This window comes from Salvelinus alpinus, chromosome 12, assembly GCF_045679555.1.
Source record: "Salvelinus alpinus chromosome 12, SLU_Salpinus.1, whole genome shotgun sequence".
Classification (NCBI taxonomy): Eukaryota; Metazoa; Chordata; class Actinopteri; order Salmoniformes; family Salmonidae; genus Salvelinus; species Salvelinus alpinus.
The window spans coordinates 42,225,098-42,251,863 of record NC_092097.1 but is presented as its reverse complement, the minus strand read 5'-3'; the positions used below and the strand labels follow the sequence as shown (position 1 = coordinate 42,251,863).

The window sequence follows — 26,766 nt, the reverse complement described above, 5'->3', positions numbered from 1 at the left end:
ATAGGCGAGTCGTGTGAGAAACTCTTCATCATGCAAGCGGTCAGACAAGTGAAAATCATGGTCAGTAAAGAAAACTTTAAGCTTGTCTCTCAATTTAAAAAGCATGTCAATACTTTGCCCTTTGATAACCAGTGCACTTCTGTATGTTGTAAATGCGTTACGTGGTCGCTGCCCATATCATTGCATAGTGCAGAAAATACACAAGAGTTCAGGGGCCTTGCTTTAACAATGTTAACCATTTTCACTGTAGTGTCCAAAACGTCTTTCAAGCTGTCAGGCATTCCCTTGGCAGCAAGAGCCTCTCGGTGGATGCTACAGTGTACCCAAGTGGCGTCGGGAGCAACTGCTTGCACACGCGTTACCACTCCACTATGTCTCCCTGTCATGGCTTTTGCGCAATCAGTACAGATACCAACACATCTTAACCACCAAAGTCCATTTGATGTCACAAAGCTGTCCAGTGCTTTAAAAATACCCTCTCCTGTTGTCCTGGTTTCCAGTGGTTTGCAGAAGAGGATGTCTTCCTTAATTGACCCCCCATAAACGTAACGGACATGTACCAGGAGCTGTGCCAGGCCCGCCATGTCTGTTGACTCATCCAGCTGTAACGCATAAAATACACTGGCGTGTATGTGAAACAGAAATTGTTTCAAAACATCTCCTGCCATGTCACTGATGCGTCGTGAAACAGTGTTGTTTGATGAAGATATTGTCAGTATAGTTTTTTGAGCCTTTTCCCCCAGCATTGTCCCAGCCATATCCGCGGCAGCAGGAAGAATTCCACAATAGCATGGGGCTTGCCTGTCCTAGCCACTCGGTAGCTCACCATTAATGGTATCTGTTGCTCTTATACATGTCTTACTACTCGAAAGTCGTCTTAATTCTTGTTAAAATAAATCCTGTGGCTTATTTTTCAAATTGGCATGTTTTGTTTCTAAATGTCTGCGCAAGAGTGAAGGTTTCATCGAGTTGTGAGATAGTACTTTTGCACTTTTAACACACTGTGGCTGAGGAAAGGCACTACTCCCAATATAAGTGAACCCCAAATCAATGTAGTTCTCATCATATTTGCGCCTCTTCGATGGTCCAACGTCCCTGTCTGTTGTTTGGTGCTTTCCCGGGTAAAGGGGCAGTAGCTCTTCAGCTGCATCAGATTCACAACTGTCAGTGTCCGTGCTAGCTGGGCTAACAACAAATGTAGAATTACTGATGCTAGCATTGGATGTGCTCCTGGAAGCAGAACAACTTGTGTCGTCAACAGGTGCAGGTGTAGTACTGCTGGTAGTAACAGTACTACTAGTAGAGCTGGTATGTGTCTCTATGGACAAGGGCCTTACTTTTTTTTAACCATTTATTTACCCATTTGTCGAGCAAACGGAATGAGCAGCAGCTACGTTTGGCTACATACGGACCGTTAGTGGAATTCCCGCGAGAGAGTAACGGGATTGGGATTGGGATTGGATGTTAATTATTTGACTAGGCTACCTGTATTTGACATTGTGTTGTTATTTTGCTGAACACTAGATGGTTTAATTTTATTTTTGGCAGTGAAACGAGGCTACTCAGGCGAGAAGACATTTAAAAAATATTTAAAAAACGAAACTTGAAAACTATTACAGACTACAAAGGAAAGCCCAGCCGCGAGCTTCCCAATGACACGAGCCTACCAGAAGAGCTAAATTACTTCTATGCTCGCTTCGAGGCAAGTAACACTGAAACATGCATGAGAGCATCAGCTGTTCCGGATGACTGCGTGATCATGCTCTCTTTAGCCGATGTTTATTTATATAACTTTTATTTAACCAGGTAGGCTAGTTGAGAACAAGTTCTCATTTGCAACTGCGACCTGGCCAATATAAAGCAAAGCCATTCGACACATACAACAACACAGAGTTACACATGGAATAAACAAACATACAATCAACAATACAATAGAAAAATCTATATACAGCATGTGCAAATGAGGTAGGATAAGAGAGGTAAGGCAATAAATAGGCCATGGTGGCGAAGTAATTACAATATAGCTGTCACGATCGTCGTAACAATGAAGAGAGGAGGACCAAGGCGCAGCGTGATAACAGTACATCTTCTTTTTATTTGAAGACGAATACGAAACGAACACTGACAAACTATACAAAAACAACAAACGACCGTGAAGCTATAGAACGAAAGTGCATACACAAGCAACTAACGTAAAGACATAGACAATCACCCACAACCTACCTAATGACTATGGCTACCTAAATATGGCTCCCAATCAGAGACAACGATAGACAGCTGTCTCTAATTGAGAACCAATCTAGGCAACCATAGACATACAAACACCTAGACAGAACACTGCCCCATAAACATACAAAAACCCCTAGACAATACAAAAAACACATACATCCCCCATGTCACACCCTGACCTAACTAAAATAATAAAGAAAACAAAGATAACTAAGGCCAGAGTGTGACAATAGCAATTAAACACTGGAATGGTAGGGTGTGCAGAAGATAAATGTGCAAGTAGAGATAGTGGGGAGCAAAGGAGCAAGATAAATAACTAAATACAGTATGGGGATGAGGTAGATTGGATGGGCTATTTACAGATGAGCTATGTACAGGTGCAGTGATCTGTGAGCTGCTCTGACAGCTGGTGCTTAAAGCTAGTGAGAGAGGTAAGAGTCTCCAGCTTCAGAGATTTTTGCAGTTCGTTCCAGTCATTGGCAGCAGAGTAAGAACTTTAAACAGGTCAACATTCACAAGGCCGCTGGGCCAGACGGATTACCAGGACATGTACTCCGAACATGCGCTGACCAACTGGCAAGTGTCTTCACTGGCATTTTCAACCTCTCCCTGTCTAAGTCTGTAATACCAACATGTTTCAAGCAGACCACCATAGTCCCTGTGACCAAGAACACTAAGGTAACCTGCCTAAATGATTACCGACCTGTAGCACTCACCTCTGTAGCCATGAAGTGCTTTGAAAGGCTGATCATGGCTCACATCAACACCATTATCCTGGAAACCCTAGACCCACTCCAATTTGCACCCCAACAGATCCACAGATGATGCAATCTCTATTGCACTCCACACTGCGCTTTCACACCTGAACAAAAGGAACACCTATGTGAGAATGCTATTTATTTTCTACAGCTCAGCATTCAACACCACAGTACCCTGGGACTAAACACCTCCCTCTGCAACTGGATCCAGGACTTCCTGACGTGCCGCCCCATGTGGTAAGGGTAGGTAACAACACATCCGCCACGCTAATCCTCAACACGGGGGCCCCTCAGGGGTGCGTGCCCAGTCCCCTCCTGTACTCCCTGTTCACTCATGACTGCATGGCCAGGCACGACTCCAACACCATCATTAAGATTGCAAATGACACAACAGTGGTAGGCCTGATCACCGACAATGATGAGACAGCCTATAGGGAGGAGGTCAGAGACCTGGCCGTATGGTGCCAGGACAACAACCTCTCCCTCAATTTGATCAAGACAAAGGAGATGATTGTGGACTACAGGAAAAGGAGGACCGAGCATGCTCCCATTCTCATCGACGGGGCTGTAGTGGAGCAGGTTGAGAGCTTCAAGTTCCTTGGTGTCCACATCAACAACAAACTATCATGGTCCAAACACACCAAGACAGTCGTGAAGAGGGCACGACAAAGCCTATTCCCCCTTAAGAGACTGAAAAGATTTGGCATGAGTCCTCAGTTCCTCAAAAATTTCTACAGCTGCACCATCGAGAGCATCCTGACTGGTTGCATCATTGCCTGGTATGGCAACTGCTCGGCCTCCGACCGTAAGGCACTACAGAGGGTAGTGCGTAGTGCCAGAACAAAGGAGACGATTGTGGACTACAGGAAAAAGAGGACCGAGCACAGCCCAAATCTCATTGACGGGGCTGCAGTGGACCAGGTTGAGAGCTTCAAGTTCCTTGGTGTCCACATCAACAACAAACTATCATGGTCCAAACACACCAAGACAGTCGTGAGGAGGGCACGACAACAGCTATTCCCCCTCAGGAGACTGAAAAGAACGCCAAGTCTAGGTCCAAGAGGCTTCTAAACAGCTTCTACCCCCAAGCCATAAGACTCCTGGACACCTAATCAATAATCAAATGGCTACCCAGACTATTTGCATTGCCCCCCCCCCTTTTACACCACCGCTGCTACTCTCTGTTGTTATCATCTATGCATAGTCACTTTAATAACTCTACCTACATGTACATATTACCTCAACTAACCGGTGCCCCCGCACATTGACCCTGTACCGGTACCCCCCTGTATATAGTCTCACTATTGTTATTTTACTGCTGCTCTTTAATTACTTGTTACTTTTATTCCTTCTGAATATAAAGACAATATTAGTGCCATAGAGGTTATTCATCAACGATTGGAATTCACAGTCTGTTTCACAATGCAAATTTAAGTAATTAACCCTTCTTCATGGAGTCTGGTCAAGGAAGAAATAGCGTGGAACCAATGACTATCTAGAACTCACTCAACAGCTCATCGGAACTACAATTCCCAAAATGCACATGAGAAAGTAGGAATAATAGTGATTCTGTTCACGTCACACTATAGCTTGAATTTCAATATCAAGAAATGCCGCACAGACTCTGTTGATGAGAATAAAACACTCCACGCAATGAATTACCCTTTTTACCATATCTGTGTAATTCAATTATTGACCCAGTAGTTAATTGTATTATTTAGCTAAACTTGTCATCTATTGTGTAACGACTAATGTTAGATAGGCTGCAGCTGGGACTGCTTAAGTTTTACTCTTGCTTGTCAATAACGGGTTGCAACAGCTTTCTCATGTAGCCTATTTCACTTTACAGAATGAATTTGGTGAGAAACTGGTGTAATACTTTGTAATTAACTTTCTCTACTATGGGTTTCAATGAATGTACAAAAATAAATAATTATTATTTTTCCACTTATTAGGAAAAAGTTATCAACTCCCCCTTAAAAATTGAGGCCTATCTGTGGGTTCAAATGGGGTTGAACTGACGTCAGATGCGCATGCACAGTTCTACCTGTCCATCTTGTGCGCAAAGGAAAGGCAGGAAACCGTGGCGAAACTCAGAATCAGAGCTTCGAATTGACAGTTATGGGAAAGTAGCATGTGGGATACTGGCCAAGCATGGAACAAGTGAGTAACCCAACCTTGGGACCAGCAGAGCACCCTGGTCCAATCAATGCTGTTACATAGCTACTGGGTTTCACCTTAACCCACTAGAAATATTTTCTATTGAGATTAAATAACCCAATAGGTTTGGTTTTTTATCTGTTTTTCAGGTTTGTTTTCTTGGCACCCTTTCCTAGCAGTAAGTTGACACATCTGTGTGTACATAATGTAGTTTGTAAATGAATCTCACTCAAATGTCACAGAAGCGTGACATACATTTTTCCTCGACCATTCTCTGATCTCCACCCTCCTTGCTGTTCTCTTCCGATCTCATTTTGATTCCCCTCTTTCCTCTCTAAGTTCTCCCTCTTCATGACAGAGGCTATGGCACCTCTTCTCTCCACACTGCTCTCCCATCCTGAAGTTTCCCCACCAAGACGCGTGTCCTCTGGATCCTGCAGTGTCTCTGTGCCACCTTGGTACCTGAACAGCAAACCCCACTTCACCTTGTGGCATGGCCTGGTGGGCCTGGGGACGGTATGTGTTGTTGGGGTGCAGACTCTGGCAGCTCTGCTCCTCCTCTACTACTCTCTGGCTAAGGGCTGGTCCCTGGCTAGGCTGAAGCGCTACGCAGCATCCGGCCTCATCACCTATCTGCTTGGCAGTGCCAGTCTGCTCCTGGGCACCTGCTCTGTGTGGTTTACAGGCGCTGTGGGAAGATACACCTGGTGGCACCCTACTCTGCTGTCAGCACCCTGGTCATCATGAGCCAGGTGTCCAATACCTACATGGCTAAGAAACGACTGGTGTCCTAAACAGGCTATCGCCAACATCAAGCTCACAAACAGTCATGGACTATTACATACTGACCAGACCGCTCGCACGCATGTTGATTTCGTCCACCCACACCAGATGTGATCAGGACACTCAGGTTGAAATATCAAAACGAACTCTGAACCAACTATATTAATTTGGGGACAGGTCAAAAAGCATTAAACATTGATGGCAATTTAGCTAGCTAGCTTGCTGTTGCTAGCTAATTTGTCCTGGGATATAAACATTGGGTTGTTATTTTACCTGAAATGCACAAGGTCCTCTACTCCGACAATTAATCTACAGATGAAAGGGTAAACCGAGTTCGTTTCTAGTAATCTCTCCTCCTTCAGGCTTCCTTTCTTCGGACTTTATATGGCAGTTGGCAACCCAACGTTAAGGTGCATTACCACCACCAACTGCACTGGAGTGTGGATCTCAGTTCATCTTTCAATCACCCACGTGGGTATATGCTCCTAAAAACCAATGAGGAGATGGGAGAGGCGGGACTTGCAGCGCATCAAGCGTAACAAATACCACCAAATTCTATTTTAGAGCCCAGCTACGCAGACACTCGTGAGCAGTGTGGGTGCAATGATTGAATAACATGTACAGTGGCTTGCGAAAGTATTCACCCCCTTGGAATTTTTCCTATTTTGTTGCCTTACAACCTGGAATTAAAATAGATTTTATGGGGGTTTGTATCATTTGATTTACACAACATGTCTACCACTTTGAAGATGCAAAATATTAATAAGACAAAAAAACTGAAAACCTGAGTGCATAACTATTCACCCCCCAAAGTCAATACTTTGTAGAGCCACCTTTTGCAGCAATTACAGCTGCAAGTCTCTTGGGGTATGTCTCTATAAGCTTGTCACATCTAGCCACTGGAATTTTGCCCATTCTTCAAGGCAAAACTGCTCCAGCTCCTTCAAGTTGGATGGGTTCCGCTGGTGTACAGCAATCTTTAAGTCATACCACAGATTCTCAATTGGATTGAGGTCTGGGCTTTGACTAGGCCATTCTAAGACATTTAAATGTTTCCCCTTAAACCACTCGAGTGTTGCTTTAGCAGTATTCTTAGGGTTATTGTCCTGCTGGAAGGTGAACCTCCGTCCCAGTCTCAAACCTCTGGAAGACTGAAACAGGTTTCCCTCAAGAATTTCCCTGTATTTTGCTCCATCCATCATTCCTTCAATTCTGACCAGTTTCCCAGTCCCTGCCGATGAAAAACATTACATTTACATTTTTACATTTAAGTCATCTAGCAGACGCTCTTATCCAGAGCGACTTACAAATTGGTGCATTCACCTTATGATATCCAGTGGAACAACCACTTTACAATAGTGCATCTAACTCTTTTAAGGGGGGGGGAATACCTATCCTATCCTAGGTATTCCTTAAAGAGGTGGGGTTTCAGGTGTCTCCGGAAGGTGGTGATTGACTCCGCTGACCTGGCGTCGTGAGGGAGTTTGTTCCACCATTGGGGTGCCAGAGCAGCGAACAGTTTTGACTGGGCTGAGCGGGAACTGTACTTCCTCAGAGGTAGGGAGGCGAGCAGGCCAGAGGTGGATGAACGCAGTGCCCTTGTTTGGGTGTAGGGCCTGATCAGAGCCTGAAGGTACGGAGGTGCCGTTCCCCTCACAGCTCCGTAGGCAAGCACCATGGTCTTGTAGCGGATGCGAGCTTCAACTGGAAGCCAGTGGAGAGAGCGGAGGAGCGGGGTGACGTGAGAGAACTTGGGAAAGTTGAACACCAGACGGGCTGCGGCGTTCTGGATGAGTTGTAGGGGTTTAATGGCACAGGCAGGGAGCCCAGCCAACAGCGAGTTGCAGTAATCCAGACGGGAGATGACAAGTGCCTGGATTAGGACCTGCGCCGCTTCCTGCGTGAGGCAGGGTCGTACTCTGCGAATGTTGTAGAGCATGAACCTACAGGAACGGGTCACCGCCTTGATGTTAGTTGAGAACGACAGGGTGTTGTCCAGGATCACGCCAAGGTTCTTAGCACTCTGGGAGGAGGACACAATGGAGTTGTCAACCGTGATGGCGAGATCATGGAACGGGCAGTCCTTCCCCGGGAGGAAGAGCAGCTCCGTCTTACCGAGGTTCAGCTTGAGGTGGTGATCCGTCATCCACACTGATATGTCTGCCAGACATGCAGAGATGCGATTCACCACCTGGTTATCAGAGGGGGGAAAGGAGAAGATTAATTGTGTGTCGTCTGCATAGCAATGATAGGAGAGACCATGTGAGGATATGACAGAGCCAAGTGACTTGGTGTATAGCGAGAATAGGAGAGGGCCTAGAACAGAGCCCTGGGGGACACCAGTGGTGAGAGCACGTGGTGCGGAGACAGATTCTCGCCACGCCACCTGGTAGGAGCGACCTGTCAGGTAGGACGCAATCCAAGCGTGGACCTTGCCGGAGATGCCCAGCTCGGAGAGGGTGGAGAGGAGGATCTGATGGTTCACAGTATCAAAGGCAGCCGATAGGTCTAGAAGGATGAGAGCAGAGGAGAGAGAGTTAGCTTTAGCAATGCGGAGCGCCTCCGTGACACAGAGAAGAGCAGTCTCAGTTGAATGACTAGTCTTGAAACCTGACTGATTTGGATCAAGAAGGTCATTCTGAGAGAGATAGCAGGAGAGCTGGCCAAGGACGGCACGTTCAAGAGTTTTGGAGAGAAAAGAAAGAAGGGATACTGGTCTGTAGTTATTGACATCGGAGGGATCGAGTGTAGGTTTTTTCAGAAGGGGTGCAACTCTCGCTCTCTTGAAGACGGAAGGGACGTAGCCAGCGGTCAAGGATGAGTTGATGAGCGAGGTGAGGTAAGGGAGAAGGTCTCCGGAAATGGTCTGGAGAAGAGAGGAGGGGATAGGGTCAAGCGGGCAGGTTGTTGGGCGGCCGGCCGTCACAAGACGCGAGATTTCATCTGGAGAGATCTGGAGAAAAACATCCCCACAGCATGATGCTGCCACCACCATGCTTCACTGTGGGGATGGTGTTCCCTGGGTGATGAGAGGTGTTGAGTTTGCACCAGACATAGCGTTTTCCTTGATGGCCAAAAAGCAACATTTTAGTTTAATCTGACCAGAGTACCTTCTTCCATGTGTTTGGGGAGTCTCTCACATGCCTTTTGGCAAACACCAAACGTGTTTGCTTATTTCTTTCTTTAAGCAATGGGTTTTTTTCTGGCCACTTTTCCGTAAAGCCCAGCTCCGTGGAGTGTATGGCTTAAAGTGGTCCTATGGATAGACTCCAATCTCCACTGTGGAGCTTTGCAGCTCCTTCAAGGTTATCATTGGGCTCTTTGTTGCCTCTCTGATTAATGCCCTCCTTGCCTGGTCTGTGAGTTTTGGTGGGCGGCCCTCTCTTGGCAGTTTTGTTGTGGTGCCATATTCTTTCCATTTTTTAATAATGGATTTAATGGTGCTCCGTGGGATGTTCAAAGTTTCTGATATTTTTTTATAACCCAACCCTGATCTGTACTTCTCCACAACTTTGTCCCTGGCCTGTTTGGAGAGCTCCTTGGTCTTCATGGTGCCGCTCGCTTGGTGGTGCCCCTTGCTTAGTCGTGTTTCAGACTCTGGGGCCTTTCAGAACAGGTGTATATATACTAAGATCATGTGACAGATCATATGACATTTAGATTGCACACAGGTAGACTTTATTTAACTAATTATGTGACTTCTGAAGGTAATTGGTTGCAATTTGGTTCATTGTTGCCCATGAAAGGAAGTTAGACTAGAGAGCAAGCATTTTAGTCAGGTAGCCTAGGTCAACAACTAAAAGTGTGTACTGTATGCCAGAGTCATAGACTGTTTCGTTAACATGAAAGAGAGGAGGCTGACATTGGCGTTTCTCCACAAGTAGGGTCAACGTGTTTTCTACTTGCACGCACGCACACATACGGAGAGAAATCAGAACCATGGACAGCCACATCATATTTAGTTTATGTTGATTGGACAATTTTTTGGTTGTATCTTTTAGTTGTCACTGTGAGCATAGGGGATTTGATGTTGAAATGTTGAAGTTGAAATGGTGCTGGAATAGTGGAGGCAGCTCCTGTTTTCTTTACGACTTGCGGTAACTCTACATGGTTATAAATTAATAATTGTTTTAGTAGTCTGAAATTGTAAATATTAACTTGCTTGCTGTATGTCATGTAACTGTTACATGCAATATGCTTTGTGGACTTTACCGGACCTAGGTAGCTCTCCGGTTTTGTGATGGAAAAAAAGGTGCGGTTCAATTTATTCTGCCACTGTCTTCTTATTGTCCCAGCCTTAGGCCTATTTATCACAGTGGCAAGACAAATGAACAGGTTATAAAGAAAACAACGCAATTATGGCATTTCCTTCTGGCTTGGGTTCCCCAGTGCTTTTACCCACACACCGCTACTGTTTATAACATGCTTAGACATATTTTCATGATGCATTGTAGTCCATAGCAAGTGATGACTCAGCTAAATGTGACAACCAATTTTCTCTGTAACGAAACAAAATATTAAAAACGGTTTGGGGGATCAACTACAAGCACAGAAAGAGTGAAAATAAGGCCACCTGTAAAAATGGGTGAACTTGTCCTTTAAAGCATTAATATAAGCTTTACTGTAGAGCTCTTTGGAGGACCAACATGCATTCTGCCTAATGCCCAAAAGAATCGGTGGCTTACATTGGTGCAACTTTGATTTTGTCACATCTACTCCTGAACTAGTTTTAATGTCAAAGTGGAAGAGCATTTAATAGTTTAATAATTGTTTCAAATTGTGTGTTAACTTTACTTTCAGCAAAGAAGTGGTATGGAATCACCAATAAGGATAGAATTGGATAGCACATGTCAGCATGGCCTAGTAGAAAAGTGTTGTATGGCAGAGAATTACACAGTAGTGTATACTTACTAACTTCATATGTGGAACACAAAGCGTCCATGAGAGAGCGCTATTGCTACCGATCATCTGCCTTTTTGGGGATGTTTTTTTCATGACAGGCCTCAGTCCGTCATCTCCTTCACGGTTCTTTTGGGTGGCCAGCGGAGGGATGTCTTTGGAAGTATTTAGTAATGTAAAGTAGTATTTTGTATCTGAGAGCCAAGGAGAAAAGGAAAGCCGGTTTTGTGTCTAAAACTCAGGAAGTGGTGATATTGGTTGTTGATAATGTTAATATTTTATGGTGTCATGTGACCAGCTCGTTACTGATGTTGCTGCTTTGTTTTCTTTGCATTGCCTTTAGGCTTGAATGGACCAATGCACATTTCTTGCGATTCATTTATTTTCTCCAATCTGCTAATATTGTACTAGTTTTAACACTCAGGTATGAAATCACAGCCAAATACGTAAGATGTCATATTTACTGATGTGGTACACTGACTGCAATGTGTCAAAAAGCTGTGCAGTATTTGCTTCCATCCTATCTGTAACTCCCGCATCTGTCTTACTATAAGGACATACGCATCATTTTTCATCATATCCAAATCCATTATCCTTCACAGATTCCCAGCTGCAAGAGTGCAATTGAAGGTTGAGCTGAACATAATTCTTGCAATTTCAATAAAAATACATTTAGCATATTGGTTTGTGTTTCCATGTGAATATATGTTCAAAAAACATCTGAGCAAAGAGCACCACGTCAGTGTAATACACAATCAAAATGATGTAATAACGCAAGATAAGTGTTTTATTCACTGTTAAAATAATATTAACAAAGTAACACAGTCGTCATTTTATGCCCGCCTCTATGCTGGATACATGTGGTGACTGACTTCTGATCTCACACAGTCAGTTTGCGACACTGGTCTGCTCTTTCACAGACACTGGTCTGCTCTTTCACAGACACTGGTCTGCTCTTTCACAGACACTGGTGAAAAGATCAATGTGGATAAAAAGAGAATAAAAAACGAGAGCATAATGTACAAAAAAAAGACAGATGAATTCATTTAGATCATTATAAATAAATAATTTTGGTAAATTCATACATTGAAATAAAAGGACAAACTAGTAGAGGCGAGCCAACATCAAGATGTTAAAAAAAGAACATTGCTACTAAATAAAACTAAAAATTACATATGGATACGGAGTTTTCCTCATGATGACACTTAAAACAAACAAAAAGAAGCACAGTAAAACAATTTTGATTGGGAGGGAGGATGGGGCTTCTTCCTCCAAGGAAATAATCATCTCTCTTAAAAGGACTGGGATGATTGGCTGAATCATTTGATGGACACAAGACCGGGCCAACTAGAAAAAGGTTAAGGAGGTTGCGAGGTGAGGTGGAGGAAAACATCCAACATACATGATCGAATAGAAACAGGCTGTAAGGATAAGGACAGGTAAGTAAGCAGTAGTGGGTGGGTAGAGTTGAGGTTGTGAGGGGCGTGTGGTGGAATCCCCCATTCTTTTATAGTCCAATAGGTGGAATAGGGAGTTGAGACTAAACTGAAACTCCACACAAACGTGGGTAATATATATATATATATATATATCAGACATTTATCCTGGCTCCTGTAGTCCAACTTGAGTTCCATGTACAATTCCAGTGGAGAAAAATAACCTGGAGGCCCGATCCATTCCCCTCATGTTATGATTTTGAGATGACATCACAGAAAGAAAAACGTATCAACCAACCACAGAACAGCACAGACCAGTACAGACAGACCCAAAGCACTGTAGAGCTACAGAGATACACTACTGAGAGAAGCTACTTACACGGACTGTCTGTCTGCCGTGCGGTCAGGGATACACCTAGCTACCTCAGACAGGCTACTCCTGTGTGCTGCTTGCTTCTCATTGGGTAAGGCCATCAATCCATTCATACCAACACAACGGGCTGGCTTAACTATGCCACACAAATGGCCACAGTCCATGGTGGGTTACTGTAGTCATTGTTAACTACTGTAGCTAAATGGTTGTGGGTTTGTCGCCTTCTGCAGGTATACACCCAGTCATGCTACAGAGTAAACCTATGGCTCCAATGGATGCTTTAAGGGCCTGTATTCATAAAAGCGTCTCAGAGAAGGAGTGCCGATCTAGGGTTAGTTTAGCCTTTTTGATCATAATGAAAACATTAGATGGACAAGAGGACCTGATTCTAGATCAGCACTCATACTATGAGACACTTGATAAATATGGGCCCAGAACTATAAACCGTTTGTGACTGTATATGATCCATATCCCTATTTGTATAGTGCAAGTGTCTTAGTGTTTTTATAGCTCTGGTCCAGGGTGTTACGTGCAGCTTGCAGAGTGTTGGCAAGCTGCACGTAATGCTCAAACTAGAGCTAGTGGAGCCTGTCCCTTGAGTTGGACACCAACCTGTCTGGATGCTCAGTAGTTCTGTCTGAAGTTGTTACGAGGGGGAAAGGGTGTACTAAAGGTGTAAATGCTAAGATTCAAGAAAAAGACCCCTTAGTGTCGTTTAAGGCTAAACGAACGAATGAGAACACATTGTCCGAACCCACCCAGGTCAGCCCCCCGTGTTATCAAAAGGCTGACATGGATGTACATTCATTTGACCTTTTAAGGTCTCTCTTTGAACTAAAAGTAACTCAAATGGCCGCCTCGGCAACCAAGCTAAGGGCGTTGCCGTCATTATGACAACTTGATCATAAGAACATACTGTCTCTCTATCCAACCCTTCCCCTTGAACTTTTAACTCAACCCTGGCCCAGTCTGAACTCTCTGTATAAACAACTAATGATTATAACCACCATTTACAAAATATCAACAAGATCAGTTTAGAATATTAGTAGAATCAAAACATCCAGGTCACATATACTGTATTGTCTTGTCATCCTTTCCAACAGAGGGACGCTACAATATCTAGCAAACAGCTAACGACTCTAAAAGCACTTTTTTTTTTTTTTTATGCAAACGGTCCAACAGATGATTACATAGTTCCATCTGATGTGAGCTCAGATCAGACAGTGTCCTGACTGGCCTCAGAGATCGTCATGGGGGTCTAATAAGGGGATGGCGGGCAATGCTAGAAGATATAGCCGGAGAGGGAGTGCTTGGAAGCCCCATGTTCATCTCAACTGGTCCCTCTCAACAAAATGTCAATCCATTCCCATCCATGGTCTCCAGTGCTCAGCCTCACCAACCTCAGGGGCTCGGGCAAATCTTCAGTCTCTTCTTCAGTAAGATATTCAGCATAAGGATTTGTTACTCTGTCTTGGTAAGCACATGAGGTACAACTCATTCTCTCTCACTCATTCGCTCATGGGAGAGTCTGTGTGTGTGTGTGTGTAGGGGGGGCTATGAAGGTTAGCCATGTTAGAGCTGGGGTGGGGGGTTGTCAGAGTTTAAGAATGCTCATTGTCCTGTCACCTCAATGACATCATCGTCCGAGCTGCTGCCACCGTTCTCCATGGCTAGGTGGTGGGAGTCGGGCTGGCTGAGCGCTGCACCCAGGAGGCTGGAGGGGGATGAGGGGAAGTGGGAGAGGAAGCTGGAGCTTCCTCCAGTGCTGGCCGGGCCTCCTCCCAGGGTGTTGGGGTACATCGTGGGCTCAGGCAGCAGGGACTGACTGTAGTTCAGAGGGAAGCCTGGGGACAGCAGACCAGTCACGCTGGGGTTCATCAGGAAGGGGGGAAGGGTGGAGGAGGAGGAGGATGTTGAGGCCGAGGACATGGGCATGGTGTTAATGGTGGAGGAGAAAGAGGTGGAGGACAAGGAGGAGGTGGAGGATGAGGGGAGGTGACCATTGTTTCCTGTGGCTGAGGAGGCATGGCTGAGGAGATCCGCCCCTGCCGAGGGGAACATGGTCTGCAGGTCTCCCAGAGTCTGTCCTGCTGACTGGAGGAACGGGGATGAGGAGCTGCCTCCCATCAGCATCGGGTGGCTCATGTGTCCCCCCAGCAGGGCCTGGTTCAGGGGGGGGAAGCTGAGCCCTCCACTACCCAGGGAGAGACCCGGGAACCCGGTTGCAGATGAGCTGCGTTTGCCCCCCGCCTGCTTGTGTCCACCCGCTGCTGCGGCCATCTTGCGTTTGGAGCATCGCAGAGCCTCGCTGATGCTCATTCCGATGTCCTCTCTGAGCTGCCGACTGAGGTCCGACTCCGTGTTCTGACTGTACTGCTGCGTTCTGCTCCCTCCCTCTCCATCCCCTGTAACCATGTCCGACGGCGACGGCAGCTCATTGCCCATGGCGACGGTATCCACGTTGACGGCGTAGCGGCTGAGCTCTCTGAGAATCTCGGGGCTCTCGGGGGTGGAGGGACGCGATGCGCTGTCGGGGCTCAGCCGCTGGCGCTCCATGGGAGACAAACAGCCGTTACCGATGGCGTGGAGCAGGGAAGCCTGGGAACCTGCGGCAAAGAAGAGGGTAAAAAGAGTCATTATTCCCATAACTGAGCATGTTGATCTTGTCTCACCACAGGTGTCCCGCAGGGCTCCGTACTAGGTCCTCTCTGGTTAGCTATGTAGTCTGAACACCAAGTCACTTTGTTTTGTCATATCCTGTCACATGGATTCCTCATCATGTAATGTAAAGTACTTTGTGTATGTGCAGTGCACCTCTGTTAGTAGCAGATCCTCCCTGCACTGCTCTGCTGAGCTTCCCTGAGCGGATGGCAAAAATCCTCCCGTCATTGGTCCTAATGTAGGTACCTGTGAGGAAGACAGCAGTTAATGGCGGATATCAACTCAACACTTGATTTGTCATATGCACAGGATACAGAGAAGTGTGCACAACAACTTGAATGCTCTCCTCTCGACATTAGCTAAGAAAACTATACAAATATTTAGGAAAAAATAAGGTAAAGTAAGAAACATAAAAATAAGCATGCAGGGAAGCACCAGTCAGTTTTGATTCTTAGGTTAAAGTACCGAGCCCTTTATATAAATGAGATAACCTGGGAATTCAGGTGTCCATGTGGATATTGTAAACCGCTCTCCAAGGTGTGCACAGTATTTCAATTAGAGTATGTAGAGAATTAATTGAACTACACATGCAGGTAGATATGAGGTACATCTTCTACAGTATATGTTATTATCACCTTTTGACCCTTTGATCACATGGATGCTCTCTCCTGCACCGATACGTGCCTGGACATCCGTGGTGCTGTTGGCTCCAGGGATCACTATATCTGAAGGCGCAAACAGAAAGAGTTAAATTATTTCCAAACAATACCACGGGAGTATCCCAAATAGCACCCTATTCTCTGTAGGCCCTGGTCAAAAGTAGTATACACTCTATAGGGAATAGGGTGTCATTTGGGACATAGATCCTATATCACTGGTCTATCATAATGCAGCACCAAAGCATTTCACCTGACCCAAGACCAGGAGTTATTCCTAAAACTCCTAACCCGTCATGTTCATTAGGCCCAAAACAGAAGAAACCCCTCCGAAACAGGGAAGTACCTTGTCCAATAAGAAATGCTAATTGTCATTGTACTTGGCAAAACGTTTTGACACGATGTGCCCTAATGAACAGGACCCGTACCAAGCGTATCAGTGTCTATCAGTACCAATTCAATTAAAACGTTATTGTCCCTGCAGGGATATGTATTGTACCAGTGGTAGTGACGATCCTCTGGACATAAACACCGGCCTTCTGCAGGTAGTTGACCGGGAAGCTGACCCCGGAGCTGGAGCCAGCCATGCCCATGCCCGCCATGCGAGGCATCATAGGGATGGGGGTGGACTGGACGGGCCGGACGCTGGCCATGGGCTTCTCATCACCCCGAGCTATGGGACGCCTAGGGGATTCAAAAACACATGAGGATCATATCATTACACAGTCTGATGTGGGACAGTCTTCTAGACTGATATCTGCAGATGGCATGGTTGAGTTTGGAGGCTAGAAGGATCATTTGTATGGATAGGCTGTTGTTTAGGCCTGCTTAACAGGCTTACACAGCGCTGTTGAAGGATTGGTTAGGGATGCTGTATGATAGGGGTAGGATAACGAATTCATTGGACGACTCGCCAGTTGCGCTGGTTGAAGGCTGGGATGTTGGTGAGGGTCTGGTCGCTGGTTGGGTAGTAGTGAGCGTAGGAGGGGCGAGAGTAGGGCACAGAGGCACGCTTCTCGTCCTCATAGCTCTTCTTAGCAGCTCTCTTCTCTGCTTTAGTAAGCTTGGACTCCTTCCGGTCCACCAGCAGAGACTCATGATGGAAGGGTTCCTGGTGGGGTACAGATCAACAGGGATGTTAGTGTGGGTGGTGTGTGTGTGTACCATATTAATACAGTATCCATGACATGACGGTGTGTATATATATTTAGTGGCCAGTTTATTAGGTACACCAATCAAGTACCGAGTGTACCTATAAAACTGTGTATATGTGTGAGTGTGTATCTGTGTGTGTGTGTGTGTGTGAGTGAGTGAGTGTACCTTAGTGATGAGGTGGGGGTAGATCTGACAGGCTTGGCTGATGACCGTCTCCATCTCTTCGTGAGATTGCAGAGGGGCTTTGGCCGGGTCAGGCTCCTCCTCTGCAAAGTGCAGCAGCGACTCCACCTCCTTGCGGGTGAAAGTCAGTACCGGGTTCAGGTCGTCCACCACGCGGTCTGGACACAACCAATCACAGTGTGTTACTGACCTTGGACATAGCCAATCACGGTGTGTTACTGACCACTGGACATAGCCAATCACAGTGTGTTACTGACCACTGAGATTCCCCTGTACTATGCCGTCATTTGCATTTCAACTTCAATATCATGCCATCCCACATTCAATATATTTAACCACACACACTACACTCTCTTACCAGACATGCCCTGTCACACACACAGGAGCATCATCACCGTCACCCCCCCACTGTCTCTCCCAACCTAACCTTCCTCCCTCTGTCTTACCAGACATGCCCTGCTTGGCGACCTGCCGGTCGTAGATCTTCTTCTCCAGGGTGAAGTCACAGACCAGGCGGTAGATGTGGCAGCGCTTCTTCTGGCCATAACGGTACACCCGACACACCGCCTGGGCATCGTGACACGGGTTCCATGACGCGTCAAATACCACCACCCGGTTGGCCCCGATTAGGTTCACACCCAAGCAGCCCGCCCTGCATGTCACAACCCAGGCTTATTAACAACATGCGCAAGTGTGTTTGTGTAAGTGAATGGCTGATCAAAGTGTATGTAAAAGGGAGGGAGAATATATCCAATGTGTGTGAATAAATAACTTTGTGTGCGCGAGTGTGTCTAATTGAGTGTATATGGCTGCGTTTACACAGGCAGCCCAATTCTGATATTTTGTCCAACAAAAGAGTTGATCTGATTGTTCAAAAGACCAATTAGTGAAAATAATTATCATAATTGGGCTGCCTGTGTAAACACAGCGTTTGTTGTGTATTTGAGTGAAGAATATATAAGCATAGAAATATAATTACTAGAAGGGGCAGACAACAGCAATTTCACTTACATTTCTATGTGTGTGTATCAGTGTGTCTGTATAGTCTATTACCTTGTTGACAAGAGGAAGACCCATGTGGAGGTGTTCTCTGGGTCGTTGAACTGGTTGATGAGTTTCTCTCTCTCGGAGGCAGACGTACTCCCATCCAACCCTGGGGGAGACAACCGACACATTCACTACATCAGCATCATGGGGCGATTCCAGACAAATAGGTGATGTCCCAAATGACACTATTCCCTATGTAGTGCACTACTTTTGAACAGGGCTCATATAGGGGTCTGGCCAAAAGTAGTGCACCATTTAGGGAATATGGTGCCATTTGGGACACATACACTGTGTATCTAGTGTAGTGTGGTAGCCAATCCAGTAGGGGGCAGCATATTTAAATAATTAACCCAGAGATCAATGGCTGAGAAAAAGCATGGCTCTTTCTTAATTCATCTTTCATCAATTTCTCACATTGTCTCTTATTGCCTCCATTTCCAAACCCATTGGAGAAGAAGATCTGATGGAGACCCTGGACCTTTCCTTACAGGACAGTTGAGGAGGCGTCGAGGAGATAGCTATGTCACCGCTATGACATTTTTGGCCGATACCGATATCTTCCTTGCAAAAAAACCCCCAATACGATACCAATATTTAAAATGTTAGCTGCCTTTTAAGCATTCTAATACAGTTAAATAGTTAACACACACCCACACGGACGCAGACGGTCAAAGGCACTGCATCTCAGTGCAAGAGGAGTAACAACAGTCCCTGGTTCAAATCCAGGCTGTATCACATCCGGCCGTGATTGGGAGTCCCATACTGCGGCGCACAACTGGCCCAGGGTCGTCCTGGCCGTCATTGTAAATAAAAATTTGTTCTTAACTGACTTGCCTAGTTAAATAAAGGTTACACACACACACCAGAAAGTTATTTTGTTTACATTTACATATGTCCCCATTACCAGTAAAACATAATCAAAACCTATTTCTTTCACTTACTTGCTGTGCTGTTTCATTGTTCATTTATTCAGTCGTTTCATTCCCAACCAGGATTTCTATGAAAAATAGAGCACTTGGTAGTATGTACCAGTGTTCGACCAGTCGGCGAAAGCCAACATCACCCACGACAGAGAATGTTGATTGTCAAGGGCAATGAATTCCATTATCTTGGCTTTAATGGATTTCGCCTTTGAGTTGTCTTGCTGAAATTTTCTTACTCTTTCAAATGACTGCTCAACTTGTTGACTGTTGATCCACACAGCAGACATTGTGTGGGCCAGGTTAGGAATGCTGTGTTGCACGTGTAGCGCAAAATTTTACATAGCGTCATTACGTCATGTACCTACATTATATAGGTATGCACGGTAGATTTGACATCGGTTTTTTAACATCAGCGTTAAACTAGACATCGGGCTGATACCGATGTTGGCATTTTTAGCTAATATCGGCCGATTCCGATATGTTCACCGATATATCGTGCATCCCTATATAGGATATGAGGAATCACAGAAAGACTGATTGAGATTAGAGACGTAGATTTGTTCAGTTAGTGGATTGAAGCCAAAATATTCCACAGGACAGGATGTGAAAACAAGCTGACTAGTCTAATAGTCTGGAACATTAGTGGGATCTGGGTTCAAATCACAGCTGAGCTAGCACAAGTGAAGAGTCAAAGGGTTGCCATGGGAATAATGACGACAGGGTCTGGGTAGTAGTGGTTGCCATGGGTACAGGGTCGTACCGTGTGTGTGTTTGTGTGGATGATGACTCACTGTAGTAGTTGATATTGCGGACCCAGGTCTGGTTCTGGCCTTGGTTGTCAGGGGAGACTCGGCCTGCTGGCAATGGCCGTCTGGACAGGAAGCCTTCAATGACTGTCAGGGTGGACAAGCTCTGACTGATGGACATATGTCAAACACACACACATTAAAAATACATTCAAGTCAGTTAGTATCACATGGATATTTCCAGGTGAAAAGCAAAAACACTAATTTCCAGTCTCTCTAAGGACAATGAAGTCTAAGTATGACTATGCTCATAGGGAGTGTTTGGATGAAGTGTTCCATGTCAGACATAGGAAGAGGTCCAACCTGAAGACCAGGATCTTGTCTCCTCTGCTCACACTCTCATCGATCAGGTGGAAGAGCAGCAGCATCTTGGCAGAGTTCTCCAGAACCCCAGTCTGGTAGTTGTTCATGATGTCCTTGGCCTGGAGTGACAGAGATACATGGAACAGGACAGGAGAAGGGTGAATGAAGGCAATTCTTTCACACCAACGAGGACGTCTTAGGTTTTACTAGAGATGTGCATCTTTCCCTTTCAAGATGATTCGATACATGGGCTCCGATACGATACAGGAACGATACTTTTTTGTTTGAAAAGATATGGTTGGATGCGATGCACTAACATTTGTTTCATAAACACATTCAAAAAGCAAACATTGCCCCCCAACTGGTAGTGGTGCCCAGTTTCCCTTATGGCTCAGCTCAGGTGCCTACATCCACTATACTGTTCAAAAGTTTGGAGTCACTTAGAAATGTCCTTGTTTTTAAAAGAAAAGCAATTTTTTTTGTCCATTAAAATAACATCAAATTGATCAGAAATACAGTGTAGACATTGTTAATGTTGTAAACGACTATTGCTTTTTTATGTGTTATCTACATAATGGGCCTCTGTAAACCTATCCGCAACCATCACTCCTGTGTTCCAATGGTACGTTGTGTTAGCTAATACAAGTTTATAATTTTAAAAGGCTAATTGATCATTAATTAGATAATCATTTTGCAATTATGTTAGCACAGCTGAAAACGGTTGTGCTGATTAAAGAAGCAATAAAACGGGCCTTCTTTAGACTAGTTGAGTATCTGGAGCATCAGCATTTGTGGGTTCAATTACAGGCTCAAAATGGCTAGTGTATATGGTGGATGTAGGCACCTGAGCTGAGCCATAAGGGAAACTTGATATCTACCAACACACTACCAGTTAGGGGGCAATGTTTGCATTTTGTCTCCCCCCCACCATCACCCACTAATGAATGTCATTTTTGCAGATTAAAAGTGTTACAGCAAGTAATTTATCAACATTTATCTGTAAAAATTAGCTATGACATAGCTAATGAATATATAGCACAACTTTGGATTCCACCCCCATCTAATAATCAAATGGTTAGTGAGATTCTCTTCTTCTGCCGCTTCAACTGTGCAGTGCGGGTAGAAAAAGTGATTGCTGTCCTCGTTATGAAATGATCAACTTTACCCTGTATATCTACAAATGACCATATACTGATTGCTTCAAGCAAAACTAGCACAATTATTGCTGATGGTGAACCTGAACAACGGAAATAAAATGTAATGTAAACCCTGATCAGCATAAATAGCCAGATGAGTTGTGTCTCCGTAAAACACCATTTTCAAAAGCGCATTATATAAAAATAACCTATCAAATTACACCGGTTGTCACTCAACTAATCAAGACTAAGATTGTGCAAGCAATTTTACAAACATTTGAATGCTATCCTGTGACACGTAGATGTGTCAGATCGGGGTCTGCCTCTCGTTGGTGGGCGCGCAAAGTTGCGCACAGCATGCAGTTTGACTAGGCTACTAATATTGTCTGGGGTTGTTTGGCATGCAAAATGACGTGTAGATCAATGACTGTCAACATAATGGCTTGCTAAGTTCGACCCTTAAGGAGAGGAAGCAGTGGTCACAAAAGATGAGGTATTTTCTGAAGGTAGAAAGAAAGTAATTTGAGCAGCCCCAAAAAATTATGAACAGGCGATTTGTAACGTTTGAATTGATTTTCTGACCTATGAATGCTACATTTGGATCGGTTTGGGGTCCCGTGTACCAATGCGCTCATATCTTAAAACATTTAATCCGGGGAACGACGCGTATCGGTGAATCGTTACATCCCTAGGTTTTACAATACAACTTCAGAATCCTTACAGTGGAAATTCATGCAATAATGAGAACAGCATTCAGTCTGGTTTAACCAGGGTTGTATTCATTAGTGCATACCGCAGCAAAATGCTTTGCAACTGAACATGAAAACAAGCATTTCTTATTGGACGAACTCTGGTAGGTGAGGCTATAGGTTTCTACACGTTTCGGGTAGACCCAGGCTAACATAAGAGAAGTATCTAACAAGTTCCCAGCCAGCTGTGGGTCGAGAGTGGTGTTGTGGTGATACGTACCCATGCCAGCCTGTGGGTTGAGAGAGTGGCGTTACGTACCCATTCGTAGGTGATGACTTGATTGGCTCTCTCCTGGATGGGGTTGAGCGGGGGCAGGGCGACATTGACCCGGCTGTTGGCTGAGTCGGCAACTTTGGCCTTCAGGCTGGCGCCGGGGCAGCGAGGGTTGGCGGCCGCCGTGATGTCATCCAGATCTAGGTCCTGCTCGTTGGCTAGGTTCTCCTTCTGAAGGGTCTCGTACAGCACGTCAGGATGGTTCCAGATCTACGCACACATCAATGGACTGACTTCAATAATGTTACTGATTCCAGGTTAAGATCGGGGTGTATATCCTGGCTATGCTAACTAACCCACAGCAGTACCCTATCTTCACTATGGTCTATGGCAGAGGTATTCAACTCTTACCCTATGAGGTCCGCAGCCTGCTGGTTTTCTGTTCTAACTGATAATTAATTGCACCCACTAAATCAGTCTCTAATTGAAAAAATGCAGTGGAACTGACTTTGAGGTCCAGAGTTGAGTTTGAGTGGTCTGTGGTATGCCTGCCTGCCTGTCTGTCTCTGTCTAATCCCACAGCACCAGTACAGCAATCTCAGCCTCACCTTGCAGCAGACGCAGAAGGCCTTGAGTGGGTTGAGGCCCAGCCAGCCGCTGTTGCCTGCCTCTCTGAAGCGGTTCATAAACTCAGTGTAAAGGGCCCTCTGCAGGGGCGACAGGCGCACCATGATCACATGCTCTTCCTTGGAGGGGAGCTGGTCCCTCAGTACGTCGTGGCCTCGCCTGGGACAGACACGGATTATTATCAGACTGCATATACACCTAACCAATCCTTCACAGATCTATAGGAGAGAGTAGGGGCTAAGAATGAGGGGTTGATTTAGGATGAGAAACCATATTTGACAAGAGAGAGGATAGAGAAATCGAGAAAGAGAGAGTGAGAGAGACAGAAAGAGCGATATAAAAAGCAAAGGGTGAGGAGAGGTAGGTGAATAAATAAAAAATTGTCTGCACTCACCTCTGGACGAAGCCCTCCAGCAGACTATGGAGGACGTGACTTCGATATCTCATCACCCTGGCATCCTGCGGCGTGCTGTCCACACACTGCCCGTTTAGAATGGGCCTCTCGAACATGTTACTGAACTCCTGCCTGGTGCCCAGGAAATCAGGCCTGACAAAGTCCACCATGCACCAGTACTCTATTAGGTTGTTCTGGAGGGGGTATCCTGTGAGGACCACACGTCGCCTGGAGCGGATGTTTTTCAGGGCCTGCGAGGTGCTGGCGTGGCAGTTCTTAATGCGGTGGCCCTCATCACAGATCACAACGTCTGGACCGGGTCTGGCCAGGGCCTTCTCCATACCTAGGAGGAGGAGGAGGAGTGAGAGAGTAAAACACAGGTTGGGAGAATGTGTGTGTGTGTGTAGGTGTGTGAGAAAAATTATGATGAATGGATAAAATAATAACGTTCTCTGATCTATTATTAGTAGTAGAATGTCATTGCAATTCATCACCCGTGGCATTTTAATATTGTAATTTATGCCGTTTTTTTTCAAGGCATTACTCATCCAGTGTCAGCCTACAGTATTGTATCATTATATTGGTGATACATTATCTCATATTCATAAAGCTTCTCAGAGTCAGTTTTGCATTTTAGATCACAATAAATAATATTAGCTGGACATGTGGGACCTGATCCTAGATCAGCACTCCTAATTTGAAACTACTACTACTCCGGCCCCAGAACACCTATAGTGGGCCCTGCAGCGACCTCTAACCACTGACCCCTTACCTTTCATGAGCTCCTGCTGCCTCTCCTCTTCGTCCAGGTCAATGATGACGGGTCCCTGGGGCTTCTTAGACTTCCTCTTCTTGCCTGTCACAAAGCTCTTCTTCAGGGACAGCAGGCGGTACATCTCATACCCCATCAGGAGGACACCTCCATCCCTGGACCAGTCCTCCACTACCTTAGCCCGAGCCACCGTGGTTCTGTAGGGCACACACAATCACAGCATTAAAGTTATCTTATAAAAAACAATCAATCAATCAATCATAATCACTAGTTAACTACACATGGTTGATGATATTACTAGTTTATCTAGCGTGTCCTGCGTTGCATATAATCGACGCGGTGCGTATCGTTGCTCCAACGTGTACCTAACCATAAACATAATTGCCTTTCTTAAAATCAATACACAGAAGTATATATTTTTAAACCTGCATATTTAGCCAAAAGAAATCCAGGTTAGCAGGCAATATTAACCAGGTGAAATTGTGTCACTTCTCTTGCGTTCATTGCACGCAGTCAGTGTATATGCAACAGTTTGGGCCGCCTAATTTGCCAGAATTTTACGTAATTATGACATAACATTGAAGGTTGTGCAATGTAACAGCAATATTTAGACTTAGGGATGCCACCCGTTAGATAAAATACGGAACGGTTCCGTATTTCACTGAAAGAATAAACGTCTTGTTTTCGAGATGATAGTTTCCGGATTCTACCATATTAGTGACCTAAGGCTCGTATTTCTGTGTGTTATTATGTTATAACTAAGTCTATGATTTGATAGAGCAGTCTGACTGAGCGGTGGTAGGCAGCAGCAGGCTCGTAAGCATTCATTCAAACAGCACTTTCCTGCGTTTTGCCAGAAGCTCTTCGCTGTGCTTCAAGCCTATCAACTCCCGAGATTAGGCTGGTGTAACCGATGTGAAATGGCTAGCTAGTTAGCGGGGTGCGCGCTAATAGCGTTTCAAACGTCACTCGCTCTGAGACTTGGCGTAGTTATTCCCCTTGATCTGCATGGGTAACGCTGCTTCGAGGGTGGCTGTTGTCGTTGTGTTCCTGGTTCGAGCCCAGGTAGGAGCGAGGAGAGGGATGGAAGCTTTACTGTTACACTGGCAATACTAAAGTGCCTATAAGAACATCCAATATTCAAAGGGTAATAAAATACAAATGGTATAGAGAGAAATAGTCCTATAATTCCTACAACCAAAAACTTCTTACCTGGGAATATTGAAGACTCATGTTAAAAGGAACCACCAGCTTTCATATGTTCTCATGTTCTGAGCAAGGAACTTAAACATTAGCTTGCTTACATGGCACATATTGCACTTTTACCTTCTCCAACACTTTGTTCTTGCATTATTTGAACCAAATTGAACATGTTTCATTATTTATTTGAGGCTAAATTGATTTTATTGATGTATTATATTAAGTTAAAATAAGTGTTCCTTCACACACACACACACACACACACACACACACACACACACACACACACACACACACACACACACACACACACACGACAGTATACAATTGACACACAGTGCAGTGTGTTAGTCAGCTTTACAATATAAAATGTGACATACTTGTGCTCGTCATTGAGGATGTGGACTCTGAAAGTGCGTCCTGTGAGGATGGCAGGGTCACTATCAGGGGGAAGGGCCTCTTGGGTGGGAAGCCACAGGTTAAACTCCGCCAGCCAGTTCTGAAGGGTGTTCACCTGGGGAGAAAGAGAGAGATAAAGACACAGCTGTGCTCACAGACAGACACACACACAGAGACACACAGGGGAGATGAACAGAGAGCAATGGGAGAATAGAGACAGAAAGCAAGAGAAGAGAGCGAGACACACTCATCATCTCCTTAACGGTCTACTCACAGGGACGATGGCCAGTACGGTGTGGGCCCCGGTGTGTCTGAGCAGGATGTCTATAAAGGAGATGACTTGCAGGGTCTTGCCCAGACCCATGCTGTGGGCCAGGATACAGCCAAACCCGCTGCTGCCCTTATAGCGCTCCAGAGACTCCACCAGGTTATCATAGAGGAACCGGATCCCACCAACCTGGGGAGGGAGGGAGAGAGGAAGGAAAGAAGGGGGTGGAAAGAGATGGAGCGAGAGAGGGGGAGGTAAGTGGGGGAAGGAGTGAGAAGGAGATGAGGGATGGAGGAAGAGAGAATGAACTCAATTAAATAACGCATGCAGTCAAGGCACTTTTACTTGTACCCGGTCTGCCTTTGTGACACCATCTCCCATGTTGCAGCAGTGTGTGTGTGTGAGTTAGTGTACCTGGTGAGGTTTGACGTCACGTGCCAGTTGTGGGGTGAGGTACAGGTCTTTCTCCCCTGTGGGGTGCTGCTGTCTGTGTGTGTGTGTGTTAGTTAACGTACCTGGTGAGGTTTGACAGCGCGGGACAGCTGTGGGGCAAGGCTTCCTCCTCTGCAGGGTGCTGCTGTGTGTGTGTGTGTGTGTGTGTGTGTGTGTGTGCGCACGTGCATTAGTTAACGTAC

At 45.4% G+C, this 26,766-nt stretch overlaps 1 protein-coding gene and 1 pseudogene across 1 annotated transcript in view; one reads left to right on the top strand and one right to left on the bottom strand.

The window, feature by feature from the left end:
• The first annotated feature begins 3,692 nt into the window (after positions 1 to 3,692).
• LOC139535298 (transmembrane reductase CYB561D2-like) lies at positions 3,693 to 5,941 on the top strand (annotated as a pseudogene).
• Positions 5,942 to 11,595: 5,654 nt separating this feature from the next.
• LOC139536157 (helicase ARIP4-like) overlaps positions 11,596 to 26,766 on the bottom strand; it is a 28,096-nt gene continuing 12,925 nt past the window's right edge. Inside the window, exons 7-22 of the mRNA XM_071336396.1 lie at positions 26,138 to 26,320; positions 25,845 to 25,978; positions 24,265 to 24,461; positions 23,493 to 23,835; positions 23,080 to 23,257; positions 22,517 to 22,741; positions 20,373 to 20,491; positions 20,055 to 20,179; positions 18,347 to 18,446; positions 17,740 to 17,945; positions 17,276 to 17,451; positions 16,870 to 17,066; positions 16,455 to 16,639; positions 15,935 to 16,024; positions 15,453 to 15,545; positions 11,596 to 15,244 (exon numbers count right to left, since the gene is read on the bottom strand). Coding sequence (XP_071192497.1) covers positions 14,250 to 15,244; positions 15,453 to 15,545; positions 15,935 to 16,024; positions 16,455 to 16,639; positions 16,870 to 17,066; positions 17,276 to 17,451; positions 17,740 to 17,945; positions 18,347 to 18,446; positions 20,055 to 20,179; positions 20,373 to 20,491; positions 22,517 to 22,741; positions 23,080 to 23,257; positions 23,493 to 23,835; positions 24,265 to 24,461; positions 25,845 to 25,978; positions 26,138 to 26,320 — 3,546 coding nt within the window. The 3' untranslated portion in view covers positions 11,596 to 14,249. The remainder of the gene's footprint in view (positions 15,245 to 15,452; positions 15,546 to 15,934; positions 16,025 to 16,454; positions 16,640 to 16,869; positions 17,067 to 17,275; positions 17,452 to 17,739; positions 17,946 to 18,346; positions 18,447 to 20,054; positions 20,180 to 20,372; positions 20,492 to 22,516; positions 22,742 to 23,079; positions 23,258 to 23,492; positions 23,836 to 24,264; positions 24,462 to 25,844; positions 25,979 to 26,137; positions 26,321 to 26,766) is intronic.